General features: G+C 37.2%; 1 protein-coding gene and 1 long non-coding RNA gene across 12 annotated transcripts in view; one reads left to right on the top strand and one right to left on the bottom strand.

Moving 5' to 3' along the window:
- The window catches only part of LOC126925223 (dentin sialophosphoprotein-like), a 57,707-nt gene extending 40,536 nt beyond the window's left edge, over positions 1-17,171 (bottom strand). For 8 of the 11 annotated variants that reach the window (XR_007713844.1, XR_007713846.1, XR_007713845.1 and 5 more), the window contains exons 1-3: positions 15,314-15,432; positions 14,720-14,779; positions 6,657-6,721 (exon numbers count right to left, since the gene is read on the bottom strand). Coding sequence is in view for 7 of the 11 variants with exons in the window: in XM_050740548.1 (XP_050596505.1) it covers positions 6,657-6,721; positions 14,720-14,779; positions 15,314-15,411 (223 nt within the window). In the remaining 4 variants the exon portion in view is untranslated. Of the gene's footprint in view, positions 1-6,656; positions 6,722-14,719; positions 14,780-14,896; positions 14,915-15,313; positions 15,433-16,702 lie in introns of those variants that run through there. The other 3 variants (XM_050740552.1, XM_050740551.1, XM_050740553.1) reach the window with 3 other exon arrangements.
- On the top strand, positions 14,848-16,403 carry LOC126925280 (uncharacterized). The gene is made up of 2 exons (XR_007713855.1): positions 14,848-14,985; positions 15,686-16,403. It is a non-coding gene; the product is annotated as an uncharacterized LOC126925280 (long non-coding RNA).
- Positions 17,172-19,486: the final 2,315 nt, after the last annotated feature.

Below are 19,486 nucleotides of genomic sequence, written 5' to 3'. Positions count from 1 at the left end.
TTTTTCTATTTCAGCTCATAAATTTTCAATAGGATCTATGTCTGAACTTTGCGGTGTGTTATATACGATCCATTCTTTCACAACTCTAGCAGTATGCTTAGGATCATTAGCTTGTTGGAAGTGGAAATCTTCCAATAATCCTAATTTACGGGCACTTTCTTTAAAGTTATTTTTTAAAATATTTAAATATTTATATTTATCAAGTGTTCCATCAATAAATATCAAATTTCCGGTGCCACTGGCAGCCATGCATCCCCACACCATGACCGATCCACCTTCGTGTTTCACTGTTTAATGTAAATATCGAATTTCCAATTCCGTATTTGGTTTTCTTCGCACATAATTTTGACCATCCGAGCCAAAAATGTTAAATTTTGACTCGTCCGAAAAGATGACATTGTTCCAAAAAGAATTATCTTTATTAATATAGGTTTTTGCAAAAGTCAATCTTTTCTTATGATTTACCGTATTAATGTATGTCTTCTTTCGCGGTGCTCTCCATGAAAATCATTGTTTCGTAAGATTCGTCGACATAATTCCCTGTGAACTTCTTTATGAAACATATCAGCTACCATACTTGCGAGTTGAGGAGCGGATGTAGTAGGATCTTTTTTAATTCGCGAATGATAACTTTCTCCTCTCTTCCAGTCAATTTCTTTGATCGATCTGATCGAGCTTTGTTTGCAAGTGTTTCCTCATTCTTTGACTTTATTATGATATAATGTATCGTGCACTTACTTCTGTCCACAATTTCGGCAATCTCGTTATATGATTTGCCGTTCTCGTGTAATCGGAATGTTATTTTTCTTTCACACTTTTGTTTCAAACTTTTTGGTATTTATTTTAAATACTATTATGCACACTTTTACGTTACTGTTACAGAAACGATATCCTAACATCAAGTGAACGTACCAATATTTTCATTAAGCAATCATGTTTACATTCGATGCAAAGGAAGCTGAAAAACTACCAATAATGTTGCAGCGTTCGAATACTTTTGCGAGACACTTATCATGAATCTTTCTAATAAATGTATCATAACTACTGTCTATATTATTGAATCGTTTTCAAATTTTACTGACGTAATTTTGAGACTTTCCCATCACTATAGATACCAAATTGTTTTAACAAATTAGTTTAGTGCACCTCATTTTATTAATTGAAATTTGTAAGTATAAGCGTTCGAATACTTTCGTGAGCCACTGTACATGTAGTCAAAACGCATTAGCCTGATGTATCCCTTTATTCATGCATCAAAGATTAGCATATATATTAATATATAATATAATATATAATAATAGGAATATACGTATATTGGCTGACGAAAGCATTTGGATATTTACCATAGAAGATTTTTATATTCCTGTGTGTATATTAAATAAATCGTAGGACTTGGGAAATTCATTAGTTCCGTAACGAGACACGACAACCGTGATTCTATTATATCTGAAACCCATCTGAAGATGTAGAAGAAACATACCAATCGTCAAAATGACAAAATATTAGTTACACATATTTAATCATGGACCCTATAACTTTGCGATCTTTATCTTGCAAACAACTATCAACCCATAGAACAACTCTTACATTATACAATTACCAAGTTAGCAAGCTGTAATTCTATTTTAAGAATTTTATAATTTTTATAACTATTTTATTTTATAACTATTTTATAATTCTATTTTAATTATTTTGGGGAAACCACTTCCAAATTACTTTGACGTTGGTCATGCTGGTTATCGCTATCGAATAAGCTCGCTAAGTTAAATAAGTTAAATAAGGAAACATTAGAAAACAAGAGAAATAAGAAACCAAATATACTCGACAGAAACGAAGCTTACTTTTTTAAATTAAAATCTTCGAACTAAAGTAAAGCTCAATTTCAGATAATCGACGGTTGGTAATTTTCTGCACAACCTGGCCAAGTTATTTCAAGAGTATTATACGTTCTAAGTATTAAATATGGACTCGCTGAAACTGAATATTCAAGTTTAATAATACAGGATACTATTGTAATCGCTGCGAAATATATACTTGTACTAAATATATTGTAACTTCTATACGTATACATATTCAGATGTGTTTCAAACTTTACCAATATAATCACGATAGTCGAGTCCCATAACAGTGCTCGTGAAATTTCAAAACGTTTCAAATTTCACAACACAGATAATATAGGTATACAATGCGTCTGCACATACAGCTGTTCCAGTACTTTCGTCAGCCTGTGTACGACTACAAATGTTGCCACTACAAAAACATCGAATCTAGGGGAAACTGAACTTCTCATTTATCAAGGTGAACTCGATACACAGAGTTTTGTCACCAATACCGACGCGAGTTTAATCTACCCGACGGAAAACTAATAGAGTAGAACGATAGTGCGAATCGGGTTCATCGACCTAAATCGCCATATCGATCGATTAAAAGGATGCGCGATGGATGTGCGGTTCTTCGCGAGTATAGAAGCATGGGTGGGGTATGGGTGTGTCGGTCATACTTCGGTTTATTATTAATCGTTAGCCCGTTATGTGCGTCGGTTACTTACTATTACCAGCACATTTGATTTACTGTATTGTCTCGAGGACTAGATACTCATAGCTCGTAATCGCAATTGTATATAACGGGTATCCGAAAAGGATTATAGGGAAATATAGAATAACGTATCTTTTGCTTCGAAGCCTTGCGTTCTAGTAAATTCAGTTTAAAAAAATAATTCTTCACTAAACATTCGTTCTATTTTTTATTTTACATTTTCCACTTATTTTTGCACCTAGAAAACTCCCTGTTTATTGCCTACTCGTATCCAGTTCGCACTAGCACACTTGGCAAATTTTCAAACTGAACTTTTTCAGAAACCTGACTTCGTATGAAAAAATTGTAATCTGTATTTTCGATTCACTCTCAGCCTCTCTTAAAACGAAATCGCTCCATTGTCGAATTACGATTATTAGAACTAAAATTTTTCTTCCACACTTTCCATCTACTTTCTCGCGTAAAGTCAATTTCACAATTGTACCATGATTACTAGGACACCCGATATAAACGCGGTAGGGTGGAACAAAGCACCACATAAATCGTGTTGTACGATAGTTGCCCGTGGCTCGATGGTGAAACGCTTTTTTACAAAGTATAATATCGACTCGACCGAAATCCTTGATCGAACCTCGATGCTTTAAGATAATTTTACATCGTAGTTGACCTACTAAATATTGGGTTGGCAACTAAGTGATTGCGGATTTCCCATTACCACCTAATGATAAAATCCGCAATCACTTAGTTGCCAACCCAATATATGTATGCAGGATCGAGATCGATATTTCTCGGGCGAAATAACTTTCAATTAATTCGTCGGATGTAATAAGATCGTAAGCAGCCCTTCCGGCAACCAAGCAAACGACGTTAACGCGTCGGCTAATGACTTAATCGCATTCAGACCTAACTGGTGAAACTCTCCATCGGATTATCCTGTGGTTCGTCTCGAAGATTACCTTTTCCTCGCGCTTATACTTTTTTTGTCATGGAATATGTTAAATCACCGAACATTCGATCATATTTCATGCTATTTGTATAATCGAATAACATTGTATCTTATTCTGATCTTTAGTCCAACGTACTCGCTTTTCCAAAATAATAAATACGCGATAAAGTTAAATTCTTTTCTAAAGATAAAGCTAAATAATCATGTGAAATTTCATGAAATGACCGAATATTAATTCGGCTTCCTGTATATAAGATTGTAAATTGTACATTGATTATAGATTATAGAGATGTGACGTCGACACGTAACCGTTCTTATGTTGATGCTATTAATTCCAAAGACGAAACGTCGCGGGTTCGCTAGTCCTGGGAGAGCCGCCGTCTATGCCTATAATTACCGTATACGATGGTGAGAAGGATATACGAGTTCCGAGGATGGACGTAACATTAACTGTGAAGCTTTCCAAGATAATGCAATTGCTGGTGTCTGACAGGATTTTCAGTGCTGTCAATTATCGAATAAAGTGACATCGGCTCTACCTAACGTAAGTACATATATACATACACTTGGAAAGGTCGTTGCACGCTCTGTACACGCTGCCTTCTATTTCCTACGGATTCAGTTAATAAAATCTGCGAGATAAGTGGTTTCGATTTAAAAATAACATTCAATACGCAATATAATGTGATGTATTAAGGAATTCGAGATCTTTCACTGAACCGAGATATTATATCTCGCAGTCTGTGTTCTTAAACGATTCGATTCGAGAGTGCAATTATCCACCGTTACCTATTATAATATAAGAACAAAGCAAATGATATCAATACCGAAGCATCGTTCTTTTTTCTTCTTTCTTTTTCTTTTTTTTTCTTTACGAGAATACATTCGTTCCAGTCGGTAGATAGAATTTCCCCGTTCGATTTCGAATCAAAGACTACTCTTTTTTTTTTACCTCTGGCATCTTCTTCGCTCGTTTTCTCATCGTATTATCATGTTCTCCTCTACCTGCGCCCTTCCTTCCTCCTTGTTGTTTGTCTATTTATTCACCGAGCTAGAGAATACCTTTCGCTGATCGATAAATGGCAGAGCCGATTTGCAAGACCGACTTACAACGGTAACTGACCGGCTATGAAAGGAGCCTAACGAGCGGATACGTATCCATCTCGGTCATAGATGCTACGCAATATCAGTACGTAGAACGCGACTAGAAAAGTTATTCACCCCGAATCGATCCGGCCGATTGTCGAGCCGATGAAAGCTGCCCTATAAGTAGTTAATTGGTCTGCTGCCGATACAGCTACTCTCCTTCACTCTGTTCCTCGTACTCGCTTGCTATTCTCCATCCCTTTTCCATTCTCATTTTCGCTTCTTCTCCGCAACCAGCACCAGCAGCAATAACTGATAATTAATCCGCGCGGTGGCGCCGTCTATCAATAGGATTGCGAAAAGACAAACACACCCTCTACTCTTCCACCACGTTATTCTCTTTCTTCTGTTCTAGGTTAAAACCTTTTTCCCTCGAAATACGCTGTAATCTAACATTCCGTGAAACTAACGAGATTCTCCTCCCGTTTCTTCTCTCTACTTTCTTTTCTTACGTTAAATATCTTTTCCCTGAAAAATGCATTACGATGTAATCTGTTCAGAGATTAACAAGCAGTTCTTTTCTACGTATGTATGCTTTGCGTGAATGGGATTGCTTGTTATTATTATTTCCTGTTTCGCCTTTTATTCTCCTTATACGTGTCACTGGAAGTGAAATCTTGGCAGTTCCTTTCTTTTTAGTTTAGTTCACGCAGAAGCATCGCGTTCCTCGATGATAATTATCGCGATCTCATAGATTCGAAAACATAGATAAATAGAATCAAAGTAGGGATCTGTTTTGCCCATGGAGAAGTCAATTATAGTGAATTATTTACTTTGCATATCATCTGGGATATATTCCTGCGTCTGATTGCGTAAACATGCACGGTCTAGCGATAATAGAGGCTAGATCGATGCAAGTAAGAATAAGCTGGATGAAAAACGAAATTTCGTTATTTTTCGTTTCTTAGAAAATCAATAACGTGACAAGTTGCCAATTAATTGCAAGGCAAAATAACGCTTACGACGTAAATTTCCCTAGGCGCGCTTCTCGATTATTCATAATTAGAATCACGACGGAGCATCCAATCGAGACAGTCTCTGATAAAAGATGCTCGAGCTCGAAGTCTGACAAGGCTGAAACCTTCTGCCTTGTTCATCGAGTCTGAAAGGTAGAGTGGCCAAGAGTACCGAGTATACATATCGATTTCGCAGTCGAAAGAACTCGTCTATTACTGCTCGTACCGCTTTGCCATCCAGATTTCTTTCCGCGTTTCGAATCGATCGAAGGCCAATGTCGATGTCAAGCCGATACTTTGACTTCTTTCCTCTTTTTCTTCCACTCTTTTTCTTCGACTCGATTGACAACGTGAAACGACAGAGAGCAACTTCAGTAACTGGAGTCTCACGGGAAAAGCTAAAATGTGACTTCTTCCTCGAACTTCTCGAGTAAGAAATTTAACGAACAAAAACCACTTAAAAAACTTTGTACGACGATTAATAGTTTAAAATTTGTCCTACGCGTGCCTCGTTTAAAATCATTGATTTTTTAAGGTATCTGCGCCGTGACGATGATATCTGGCAAAAGTAAAACATTCTGAGATTCGAAAGTCATATTCCTCGCGCGTATCTGAGATTCTCCCTCCGGAAAGAAATCTCTTGACTGTCTGTACTTTCTACGGGCGCATGCTAGCGCGCGAACAATTCGGAAATACAGAGAATGACAACTTCGCATTATGCTGTACTGCATTTTGGACATTACTTTTATTCGAGGCGAAGACTAAATTTTTCTTGAAAAAATAAAACAAAATGTTTCTTCGCATCGATTTTCAAACATTAGTGTTTTAATAACTTTATAGATAAGGCGGATATTTGGATGATCTCGTTTAGCTGAGACACCCTGTATACCTTAAAGGAAGAAGAATAAAGGCTGGATAGAAGAAGGCTTTCTCAAATTATTATTACAAAGGCTCGAGTTACGGCGATCCGAATATCGCTATTGATTTATCGAATATGAAGGAAAGTAAAAGCCGCACGAAACAAGTTTTCATCTCTATTCCCGGCCATTTGTCTTACAAAGAGTTCTACTTACTCTGGAGCAGGATTTCTCCAGCGTTGCGTTCCAGTCCACGCCATCGGGCATTGATCGCCCCCGACCTGGAACAAACAACAGTTCTGTGAATTTTCGTCGATCTCGTGTAGTTTCGAGCGAAAGAAACGGAAGCCAGATAAGACACGATTGTTCCTAGAAATTAGAGTTCCGTATCTTACCGGTTATGTACAGAGACGAGAAAATGAGATTTTGCATGTTACAAGTTAAACATCTGTTTAATCTACTCTATTAATGGCATATGTTTATTATACACTTTTTCCCTTATCTTCTCTTACAAAATATAAATGACGACGTTAAGCCGGATAAAGCTGGCATACCACGTACATCGTCAATATTTCAAGGTTCTCGACTAAAGTGATTAACGTGTACTCTCCTACAATATCGTCAACATTGGGAATCTTGAAATATCGACGATATTATCGATTACACGAAGGCACCCTTATACGCAAAACAACAAACTGGGGGATGATACGTAGTGTCGCTAATCGGACGTTAATTGGAACATTAATGGTAGTAACCGTATATTATGATATACAAATATCCTATACAATGGCGAAAAGAACGAAAGGGGATGCAGAGATTCGGAACGATAGATCGGTTAGTTATGAAAATTTTTTGCAAACGCGGCAGAACGAGTGCAAGAGGGACTCGCAGTTTCAGCAGTATTACGACCGGTGGTGCTCTTCAAAACGCGCGGAGGGTAGGCACAGCTTTTTCCTCTTCTCTTTTTCGGCCTATGGTCTCCTTCTCTCTTTCGTCTCCTCTCTCAGGACCCTTTTCTTCCTGCCGGTAGTATCTGTCTCGGCCCACGATTCTACTTCTACTCTCGACGTTGCTATCATCCATCCCTTGCCTGCCTCCGCCATTCTTCCCACTTCTCCCCACCACCCTTTGAACGTTTCACTTCGCAACTTCTCTCTTTCTCTCCTTCTCCGCCCTGCACCCTCCACTTCCCCTCTGTTCTGTCTGCTCCCTTCCTCCAGTTCCTCCATCCATCCCTTGCTCGACTACTCCTTCTCCTTCTCTCTTGTTCCTGACCTTTTCTATTCAAGAGACGTGATTGCAGCTTGCATATTTCACGAGACCAACCTCGAAGCAGTATGCTCGTCCCTACCCATCCATCTATCCGTCCATCCAACCGCGTGTGTATCCGTCTGTTCGTCGACACAACCTAACCTTGCACTTTTCGTCGCATCGCCAACGTTTAACCCCTTCGCGCATTCCCTCTTTCTAATGCTTTGTGTCGTGATTAACCTTTATAGAGATATCGTTATTTGTAGCGGAAATTTACAATGCAAATCATGCGCCCTGCTTTTACACGCTGATTAGCTTGTCCAGGCGGCGTTAAATCAACAAATCGTAGATAAACATGATAGCGAGATCAGGTTGTTCTTTTCGACGTGTTTGTTTTGATCACACGTTAGGAACGTTGCAGTACAGCCAAGTTCTCCCAGGCACGTTTGCTGAACTAAGCCTCTTGCTAAGCGATGCGTTCAAAATGTTTTGCCAGGGCAAATCACGCAGCGGAAAAATTCAATTGGCTGCTTACATCAATCGCAGCTTTCAATCAATTTTCGATTTCACCGGGTGGGATCATTGTCAGATCAGATAAAATTGTCCATGCCAATGAGATGCAAGTGCATAATATCCACGTACATGTATATTCGACAGATCATAAACTGAGAGATGAAAGTCATTGAAAATGTCTGTATAAGATAATAAGATGTCTACTATAAATCAAACAATAAATACATACAACTTAATTTGGATGGATGCTTTATCTACAGTTATCTTCTTTCTTTTCACTTTTAAATGTATTATTCGACTTACTGCTTGTAGCTATAAATCGTCGAGTGGAGCGAAAAGATTTGTTAACCCTGTGATAATTAAATTTACTTACTAGAAAATACAGTCGTTTATATAATTTTGATAGAGTAATAACAGGTAAATGTAAATTTCTTCGACGCTTTCTACGGCCGTAAACAACAAATTAGATCGTTTTTACTTGAAAGCACAACGCTTGGGTAGTTGTTTCTTGGAGTAACTCATAATAAAGCTTTCACAACGGTCTCATAAATACCGTAATTAGGGTACGCAGATTTTCACCGAATAATGCGAGTAATGCGAATAATGTGAATAATATGACACGACGCGCTTAATGGATTCTTCTCTCTCTTTTCGGCTGCGATACTATCTTATTTCTGCTTCGCATAAAAACCGTACTGTATGTTTCATCCTAATATCAAAATGGATATTTTCTTTTCCATTCAATCCTAATCAGTTTCTCTGTATCTGAAACACATTACGTAACTACATGGATTTAATGAAATTTTAAAACCGAAAGAAAGACACGAAGAGAAGATAGATAGAAAATTGAAATAAACGAGAATTAGATTAGCGGCGATTAGAACAAAGGAAAAGTGAGAACTTACTCCTCGTGATATGCCTCCATTGTTGTTGCAATGGATATTTCTCAAACTAGTATCATTCTTCCTTTATTCGTTATATTGCACTTAATAAAGTGTACTGCTGTCAACCAGTTTACAAGCAACCATTCATTCCAAATGTTTATCGAGTAGCGTTGTAAAAAACAGAAAACACAACATTAATGTTCCAATTATCCTTTTGGAAGATCGGTAGGTATATTAATATATAAAAGTAACTGATTATGGAAGCGTGACGAATATGGCAACACGCGATAACCAGTGGCTGTAGAGGCGGCAAACGAATAAAATCTCTCGATATCGTCGCCCTATATCTGATGGTAATCCAGTGGAGGCTGTCACGCGAAAACACGTTTTGCATGCTAAATCGGCGGACCGAATAACCGAGAGAAGCGGTTCAAATTCTCTGACCAGAGAAGCCGCCGCTGTCGGAAATCGATATCTGCCTCGAACGAGCGCTTCTCGTTCTGCGATGCAACCGATTCCTTCTACCTTTCCTTCCAACGTACACATTGTAGTTACACACAGATTATATAATATCGGCGTCCGTGTACCTGTGTACGTAAATCGATTTTATCAGCGTGGAAGCGGCAACGAGATGGCACCGTTCGCCCTATATGCATAGCCATAGGTATAGCCATAGGGTATAGCTATAGGCATAACTATCTTAACTGAACTCGCTTCGTACTTCTGAAACATGTATCAGAGGTGTCAAAGATGTTTCGATTCCAATGCCCTGAGATCCGTGTCACGATCGAATTCAGATTCCATTTCTCTGCTGCACCCATGACAACCAGAAATCAGACGATTTCGTACGATAGTAATATCGTTGCGCAGAAACTTTGTTTATTCGAATAATCGATATGGAAATACGATAGATGTAGAGATACTAAAACATTCTATTATGATATTATTATAAAAAATTATAAATGGCCATTTTTTTATTAATATATAATATTAATAGGATTATATAATGACAAATAAATTTCACTATTATTTCACTTGACTAATATGTTTATCCATTAAATTATTGTCACTGGCATATTTATCTATTAAACTGAAGCATTGTTGTTTTCTTTTGAATATGCAAATAAAATGGTCTTATTATTTAGAAAAAGAGAACAATGCGACTATATCAACTTTACTATTCTATACTGTATATGTATATATACTACCTTACAATTATGTTCATACATATGTATAGTGGTTTCTATTTTATAATTTCGATAAAAGAATCGGAAGATCTATCTGCCTGTATCCAACCACCGTGAACAATTGCTTTTCGTACGAGGAATTTTACGATGCTTCAAGACAGAAGCGAATCTGGTGTAATTACGAGAACCTTACACAATCAACGCATGCAACGTTAAATGTAAACTATACGAAAGCGAAATGTTTACGCAGGCGTTCATATGTACATTACCGTGTATGAATATCTAGACGCGTGGTGTAATCAGATCAAAGCTTGATATTTCTATTCAATTTTGAATGCACGTAATATGCAAAAATATACGAAATATTCAAAGTATTTATTTATCGATACCTCATTTGCTCATTCGGTCCTTGAGGTGATTTTTTGTTTTTACATTCTTATTCCCTTACTTTCCTCTACTCGTTAGCATAAATGTATCATACACATATGTAAACTTAAAACCTAGTATGAAATTAGTATTGTTAGAGCTAAAAAGAAATAACCTATATATACAGTAGTAAATATGCATACACAGATCTCAGAATTAAGATACAAAGCACAACTGAATCTGCCTGTTCCTTGTTACTAAATACATACATATATATATTTTTGGCACTGTCTCTTTCTCTCTTATCACAGCTGATAATTCTTTCTTTGTCTTACGTATGTTCTCCTTTTCACCATATATTTCCTTACATTTCTATATATTTCATTACATTTGTTATGCTATAATAAAACAAATTCCTGCTTTGGTTTCACTTGTTTGTAAGCTATGATGAGAAAAATTTGAGTTCGTATAAATATGTACAGCTTAATGATAAAGCAACGTAGAGTGGGAAAAATATTCGATTCCATCACTTTCTACAAAGTTCGTTGCAAACGAGATTCTGCTCTCTATTTATGGCTTAGACTACAGCTAATTCTCTCACCGCGCCGGTGAGATAGGTGAAGCGTAACGTTATGTAAGAGGCACCGATAGAGAAAGTACGAAGGCAAACTCTGGCAACGAAAGGAGCAGAGTTAATCCTCTAGGCAAAAAACAGTAGGGATCATCGGACAAATTCAAGTTTATCATGCCATTGTATACATATACAACATATTTGTTTATTCAAGACCAAAACTCTATAGCATCACATATTTAGTGTGTATTTAAATTCATCGGTAGACACTGTGCATGTTTATCCAAACTCATATTTTCATCAGCACATCTAATGAATTGAAACTTAAATACTATTCCTTTGAAAACAAAAACTTCGACTCCTTGCAAGAGTTATCCAGAATGAAGTTTCATAACTGTTCTAAGAAATCTGTGTCATAACCGTTCTCCACCATCACTACCTATATATACCTGACAAAAAGGTCGAACAAAAGATCGTGATTTTGCAAATTCATATGGAAATTTGCAAAATCAGCTGGTCTGCGCCCATACTTTTCTTCATCGCTGCATACAGAGTGGGAATGTATCGCCCAAGCTCGTATTATCTTTTTTATTGCCTAGTTGTAGTTCTTCGATGATTATCCATGCACGCTAAAATCGTCACTGACGTAAGATTCAACACAGACAGAAAATCTACAACCGATGAACAATCTATAATACAAATGAATCCGTGTTGATTAACATTTCCAGGAAGATTCTCATTTCCATAAACTAAAATGTTTGTCGAAAAATGGTAACTTCATTTGAGGATAGAATAAAAGGGTGGGGGACTGTGTGAAAAGCAGGACACAGCGTTCCCACATCTTGTATATTCTATTGCATCCAAGTTGGTGTATATGTATGGTGTACATATATATAGAAGAAAGAGGGGGGCAGCGTTAACATCCGCATTTCACTGTTTTGTCGATCAACGCCACGTTGTACGTTTAATGCTATTGAGATTCTCAAATTTTTATATTTCTATCTTCCTCGCATTTGGCAAAAACAAAAGATTTACAACGTTTTAAGATACTGCACATAGAGCTGAGACGAGAAATCGCGCTTCAATTGCTTGAATTTCTTCAATGCGAAAATTGTCTTCGTCGGATTAGTCCGCGCAGAGTCGGCCATGTCTCAATCCCACTGAAAACCTAGCCTGAAATTTTAAAACGAATACTACTCTGCAAAAGTTTTATGGATCTTGGTGAAATCGATTTTCGAATTGCTGAAGAGAATCGAAGAACAAAGTTATCCGAACTGCAGCAACTTGACTAATCTAAACGAGGCTGTTACTCTTTTCTTCTCCGGTCATCTTGTATCATTATGATCCGTTTCTCCGTCGAACAAATAACGAGAGATACGATCGAAGAAATCGTCGGCAATTTTTGCAATCGTCCAAAGCATTTTAGGAAATGAAATGAAATTAACTTTCCCTCAATTCCTAAACTTTTGTCCACTTAACATGCTAGCCTACGGAAACACTCGGGTTTATTTACATGTAAGCAGAACTCGATTCCATGTATCCTGGTTTGTGTATCGCTGCGGCTACCGAAGATTCCTGCAAACTGCACGCTCGAACCGTGATTCGATGCGTGTATCTATGACGTTTGTTTGTGGTGCACCAAAACAGACAGGGTTTCCACTCGCACTTGACAGACATATATATATATGTATATATTGCACAGATGTTTGTACATTTGATGAATAAACTCTCCATGTATACGTCTCCATGTATATTCGATATATATATCGAAGGTATTTGAATACTTGTAAAAACTTCTTATGTATGTAACATGCAAAAGATCTTGAAATTTTATCGTAGGTATCTCGCGAGTATGCATCGTTAAGGAATTGTTGACAAGCTAGCAACGCATTCTGTCAATTCCGTTTCGATGATGCTCGAACAGAAGTAACACTAGAGCTAGAGAATTTTTTAAGGATTATTTAACGATCTATGATATATGTATGTTGGGAGTCTCCAACGTAGTGCTTTTCATACATATGTAAGATTAAGATCAAAATAAATTTCTTCGTGGATCAATCACTTGTGAATTTCTACGAAGCATAACGTTTATTTTTTCCAGGAAACCTTTCAAACGTTTCACTTAAAAACTGAATTTATAGTGTAGCAGACTAATAAATTCCAGAATCTTTTGCGATTCTTTTTGATAAGCTAGAATCTAGAACATTAAAAAATGTTGACGTGAGTGAGTACAAGTAAAGTATGTTTGTTTAACTACAGGAGATTTAAATTTCAGTAATACCAAAAAATATGTTTTGCATGTAAAAATTTAAACATACGCAGTAAATTTTTACAATGCATACCACACATGCAGCATCTAGCTAGTATCGGGTACTTCAAGTATTTCATCAGTGTCCGTAAGCCCATAGTTGAAAATCGCTAATTTGGATAATTATCCTGACAAAAATTCGGTCCATGTTCGTTGTCCGAATTTTAAGTTTACGAATGTCGAGCAACAAGCGAAACGTATCGTATTTATAGTTGAGGAATTGAACTAAAATTGAATTCTATATCAGCAGGTTGTTTTCGAAATATAAAACGAAATAGAGGAAGTGGAAGCACGAGCAGCAAAATTTCAACAAGAGGAAGCTAATTCTAATAATATCTCGTGTTTGAAATCTTCGTCCTGTGATCTGTGACACACAACGCTACCGTTTATAAATACTTTCCTCAATGTATATTATCAGCATTTCGATTAACACAAGGTGTACAAATTAATGATGAATTAATAATCAGAAGCAGCGCTCGTTATAGCCTTTCTATAAATTCAGCCAACTATAAACTTAACCTTAATTCTTTTTTTCTAACCTCACTTTCGTTCGAGCAAGCCAGAAGCAAAGCAACTTTCAATGTTTTAAGAAAATTTTCAACGTAAAATTCAAGCTAGATATTATGGATGTCAAAGATGATTCTGTAATACTTTTCTTTGATAAGAATAGAAGACACGATTGGATCGGAAATGATTCAAAGAATGCAATTAAACGAAAGGATTAAATTAGCTACTAAAAGATGTAACAATAATATATATTTTATTCTTTACTATATTTGTTACTATATAGATTTATTATTGCATTGACGTTCTAAGTGTTTCTGCTATTTTAAAAGAATATTCTTAACTTAATCTATAATGCAAAAATTAAATAATCTGAAGCTAACATTAAATAACATGCTGACTTTTAAAAATTCATTCAATCGCATCGTAATATCCTATTATATATAACTACAATAGTTATAAAGAATAAAAACACTGCAGTTCAATTTATCCATAATTTTCTACTTAAAATACATTATGACAAGCATAACGCTCTTGGACAACACTGTATTCAATTGGTTGCGAGGTAATCTAATAACCTAATGATACACCTAGTATACAAAAATGTGCGTGCGAGCAAACGGAAGTTAGCCTGGTCCAGCGGTGACTAGCTCTGCCGCTAACTTTAACTTCTTCCTATGATATCGATTTCGTACCTTAAATGATCCACGCGATTCTCGTTGCACGATCCATCGTTGTCCCGAAAACGTATTGCTCTGGAACGTAAATGAAATGCTACGGTTAAACCTTGTTCGAACATGATTTCGTTAAAGAAAAGTGAACGTAGTATTCCGTCAGCGATTAATTTCAATATATGAATCATCTCTTTATACCATTCTTCGTTGCGAGAGATCAATGAATATTCTTCCTAACCTCAATCGACTGTGTCGTGAAAAACAATGGCATTCGTTTAAATTTCAAGGTAAATCAATGACGTAGAATCATTTCTATATACCGTTCTTCGTCATGAATCACGAAACATCAAAGAAATTTTCCCTAACCTCAATCGACTATTTCATCGAAACAAAAACTAATTTAATTTTCAAGACAAATCAGCCGGAATTATTTAATCTTACAAGATGTACTGACATTTTTCCGCTAGTAATTGACTAATTAAGAAGAAACTCATTTCATGTACGAGTTCTTCGAGTATCCGATGTCGAGACGCAAAGTGTAGATTAAATGTAAGATTAAACGCAAGACTAAACGCAAGTTTTTACTCAACGATGAATTAACGACACTATAATTACCGACGATCTCGTATCAAAAACTGGAAAATGCAGAAACAGCTGATATTATTTTTTATTCCTTGCGATTCGTTTATATGTGCGCGCGCGCACGCACACATATGCACATAGAGTTTCAAACGAATGGCTATACCTAAGAATAGCCTAGGTAAACCAGGTCACGTTCAATGTTTGCGTGTTCTTTTTTTCGCAGGAGAGACACGCGGTAATGCCACTTTAAACAATCCTCCCTGCTCCTCACTCTTTGATTGTATCATCTCGTCCCTATGCGACTGTCTATGAAATATTGCGTTGCAGTGAATTTCGTAGCATATTCGAAATCCTAACATATGTGTATTACACGATGTGTATTACAACGAACCATTTCATTCATAGTGTGAATGCAGCGTGAACTTGAAAGGAACAAAGAAAATCGCAAAAATCTCAGACGATTCAAAAGATGAATCACCATGAGCAAGCGGCCCAACGTACTAACAGTTAGATTACGTAAGTAAACTACTACATACGCTGAAAGAATCGCACCCATCGATGACAGCGAACAACGCAATCACAATGATGACAGCTATTAAAAGAAGAACTCCTGCCCTATCATTGACTATCTAATCTGGTAACGCTTACCGTTCACCGTTTTTGATCCTATCAAATCTGTCTCAACACATGACAAATCGATGTACGAGTTAGCCAAGCCTCAAACCTTAGAAAGGCAAACGAAAGTAAAGATCGTTGGCGTTATTTCGTCGAGAAGGAGATTCGCGACGACTATGCGAACCTCGATCGATCGGAGAACCGCGAAAGTGGCTAATCAATTTTTCCTCGACTTCAGACAGGATACGCAAGTATATTAATTAAAGAACATGTCTTCATTCCAGTTGTCCATGAAAACTCGAAATTATTGGTAAATATGTTCTCGAAGCTGGCCACGAATTAACATTCTGTAATCATATTCATAGATGGATTGTTTCTGCTACGAAGCAGATACACACTGTGAATGTGTACACTATATAAACACTGTATATACTATATAAACACACGTATATATATACATATTATATATTAACAAGTATATTTTCATTAATAAACATATAACTTATAATTCTAGTTCCTATTTCTTTTCCAATATTTCCCATATATACATATAGTTGGTCCGCACAAATGAAATGGAAAGGACGCGACGGCCATTTTTCGACCTCGCGATATAAATTTTCTGACATATACACAATAATCGACACCAAGAGAGATATCATCGTGGAATTATATTAAGTCGAAACAATAACCCAGGTTTATCCTCGGCAACGTTTTTGTTCAATTAGACGCGTCGTGAAAACACGGTCGTTTATATTGACAAGACTTTATACGAACGACAATACGAATTGAAAGAGTGAATAAACATACCTTCTTAGCGCGAAACTCGCGCCTATTTAGCTCTTAAAATACGACGTGTTAATCCAATATGGCAGAACACACACATGTCAAAACAAATCGGCGAGTGGCGCGGAATGACGCGACGACGCTACACAACTCTACACAGCTACACGCTACACGTTCGTATTCACTTCACCCGAACGTCGGATCGATATAGTTTTCGGAGCGATTTTAGACATATTTGATGTGGCTACTGGAAACGTAGGCAAAATTTACATGACACATCTGTTAGAATATCATTCTCGGATCAATACGCAGAGTGTGTCGAAGATAATACAAGTTGTGATTGGAAGAAACTGTTCTTTCGATCACAGAACTGTAAACTCGCTGCTTTCAAGAGGCACGTAGACGATCAAGCTCCGTCGGTGACTGGCAACGCGAAGCTACATGCTACGTCGCGACTCGCGGCACTCATTGGCAACTTGGTGCCAGACCAGGGAAAACCGAATACGCCCGAACGCTAAACCGAGTATGTAGCGACCCGAAGAGAGGCGCTGCCTCTCTCGACTCCCGACGTCGTTCATCGAAGTTGCAGTGACGCTCAATTCGAATCGTTCTCTTTTTACTCTTTTATTCTTATTACAGTATGTTATGAAAGAAGCGTCCTTTTGCCGTCACCTTCTTTTCTTTGGTATTATGACAATCTTGTGTTATATATATGCGTGTGCAACACTTTGACATTTATTTAACACTGTAATGGAACACGGCTGTCATGATTGTATTGATCAAATTTGAAACCGATCTGAAACCACAACATATTACATAGAAATACATATATCATAATTAATATACACGTTGATAAATATTGGAACACCTAAGATGTGATAGCTGATTCAAGGAAATGATTGGTCAATCAAAACTTTGCATTCATATAAAATGAACATTCAAGAATTTGCAAACATTATTTGTAGGAGTTACAAAAGGCATTATGAATTAACAATCGTATGTTGGTCATCATAGTCTCCAAATTTCATTGAAAAACGTTGAAGACAGTGAATGTAGCATGCAGAGAAATTCAATCAAAATTTGATTGGGTATTTGGAACCAAATAACACGAAATATAATAAAAGAATTAATATATACGTGAACGCTGTGATTGGCAATTGGATTAGCGATGACAGGAGACGTGAAAGATGTAAATGAGAGAAATTTAATCTTATTCGATACAATAACGAGATTTTTATTGTCATCGTGTACATCTATGAGAATATTTTATTCAGATAAAATCCGGAGCCTCTGTTTATCTCCATCTAATGTTTCAAACCGAATAGTAATAATCTTCAAGTTTTTAATGATATCCAAATAATTTCTGAGTTTTATCCCAGTTTCCCTAAGTGTCCTAATACTTATGAAGGGAGTATATATGTATCTACAAAGAATAGGAAAGACAGATTATAAAATTATGAATTCACATGAATTTTATCCCCAGAAAAAGCTACTTGCACGTTTATACCACACTTGCATTTACTTGATTGTACCGATATTAACGCAAGTGCTTATTTTAGATTAAAGGTAAAGTTCAATCGATTGCTAATGAACATTACCGTTGCTTAGAAAGGATAAACTACGCTAATAATAAAAATTTTTACCAACGATATAAATTCACGATATATAAATTTCTGATAACACATAAATCTGTATTATATGAAAACGACGGATACAGTTGATAGTCGAGCAGTTAATCAAACCTAGACTATCATCCGGTTGGACATAGTCCAACGTTTCCTCCATCTGCCTACGCTTGCACAGCGGTCCAAACGTGTTCCGTATAATCGAGTTTCGGCAGAATATGTTTTTTCTATACAACATATGTTCCACGAAATATGAAATCGCGCGATTTGCATACATTAAGTACGTAAGTAGTTACTACACCCTGCACTGAAGATGCACGTCTCAATAAGCTCGAAATGATCCATACAGAGAATTCTAATCGCCATAACTCGACTGTCTGGTCTCGTGCAGGGTTCATCCCCTGTCGCCCTGTCCCTACTTTCCTCCCTTCTTTAGTTCCTCTTCTTCAAGGACTCATACGTGACTCCAACTTTGATACGTCAACAAAATTTTCCCTGTGTATGTTCCCGCATAGTCTAGACCAGGGGCGCGCAACTTAAACATTGCCTTTAACTCGTCTCGGTGCTCGAATCTTCACTGCAATGGAATTAGGAAAGGAAATTTCCCCGAGAAGATTGCACGAATAGGTGACTCGATAAAATGAAACCTGAACATGGATGAAACACTTCGGAACGATTTTACTGTGCTTGTAGTGTGCGCCTAATCTGGGATAAGAGGACAACGAGAGAGGGATAGAGAAACTAACTATAAAGAAGAGAAACCATGTTTTTAGCGAAGAGAGGCGTGAGAAAACGTCGCAATGAGAATGGGGTAAAGGAGATGAGCTAAAGGTAAAGGAGAAGAAGCAAAGGTTGAAAGAAAGGGAGAGAGGACAAGGGGGCAAAACGGGACGTAGAAAACAGTTTTATACGCAAATGTAGAGAGGAGCGGAGCGCGACGGATGAGAGAAAGACGAGTGCAAGAAAAGTCTTGAGTTACAATACAGCCACGTCACACCGTGCCCGTAGACGTCGTTCGTGCTTCCCCTCCATGGTTTCGCGACTCTTCAACCCCTTTGCACAGCCTCTTGTTACACGGTTACCCTGCCCTTCCCTCTTTAAGGCTTCGTTTAGGATGGGGTTACCGGTCGTTACGGCCAGTTTCGAGGGTACTCTTTCCACGCGTACGACACGAAACACGGAC

Source organism: Bombus affinis, chromosome 16 (assembly GCF_024516045.1).
Source record: "Bombus affinis isolate iyBomAffi1 chromosome 16, iyBomAffi1.2, whole genome shotgun sequence".
Taxonomy (NCBI): Eukaryota; Metazoa; Arthropoda; class Insecta; order Hymenoptera; family Apidae; genus Bombus; species Bombus affinis.
This window is presented reverse-complemented; position numbering and strand designations above follow the sequence as displayed.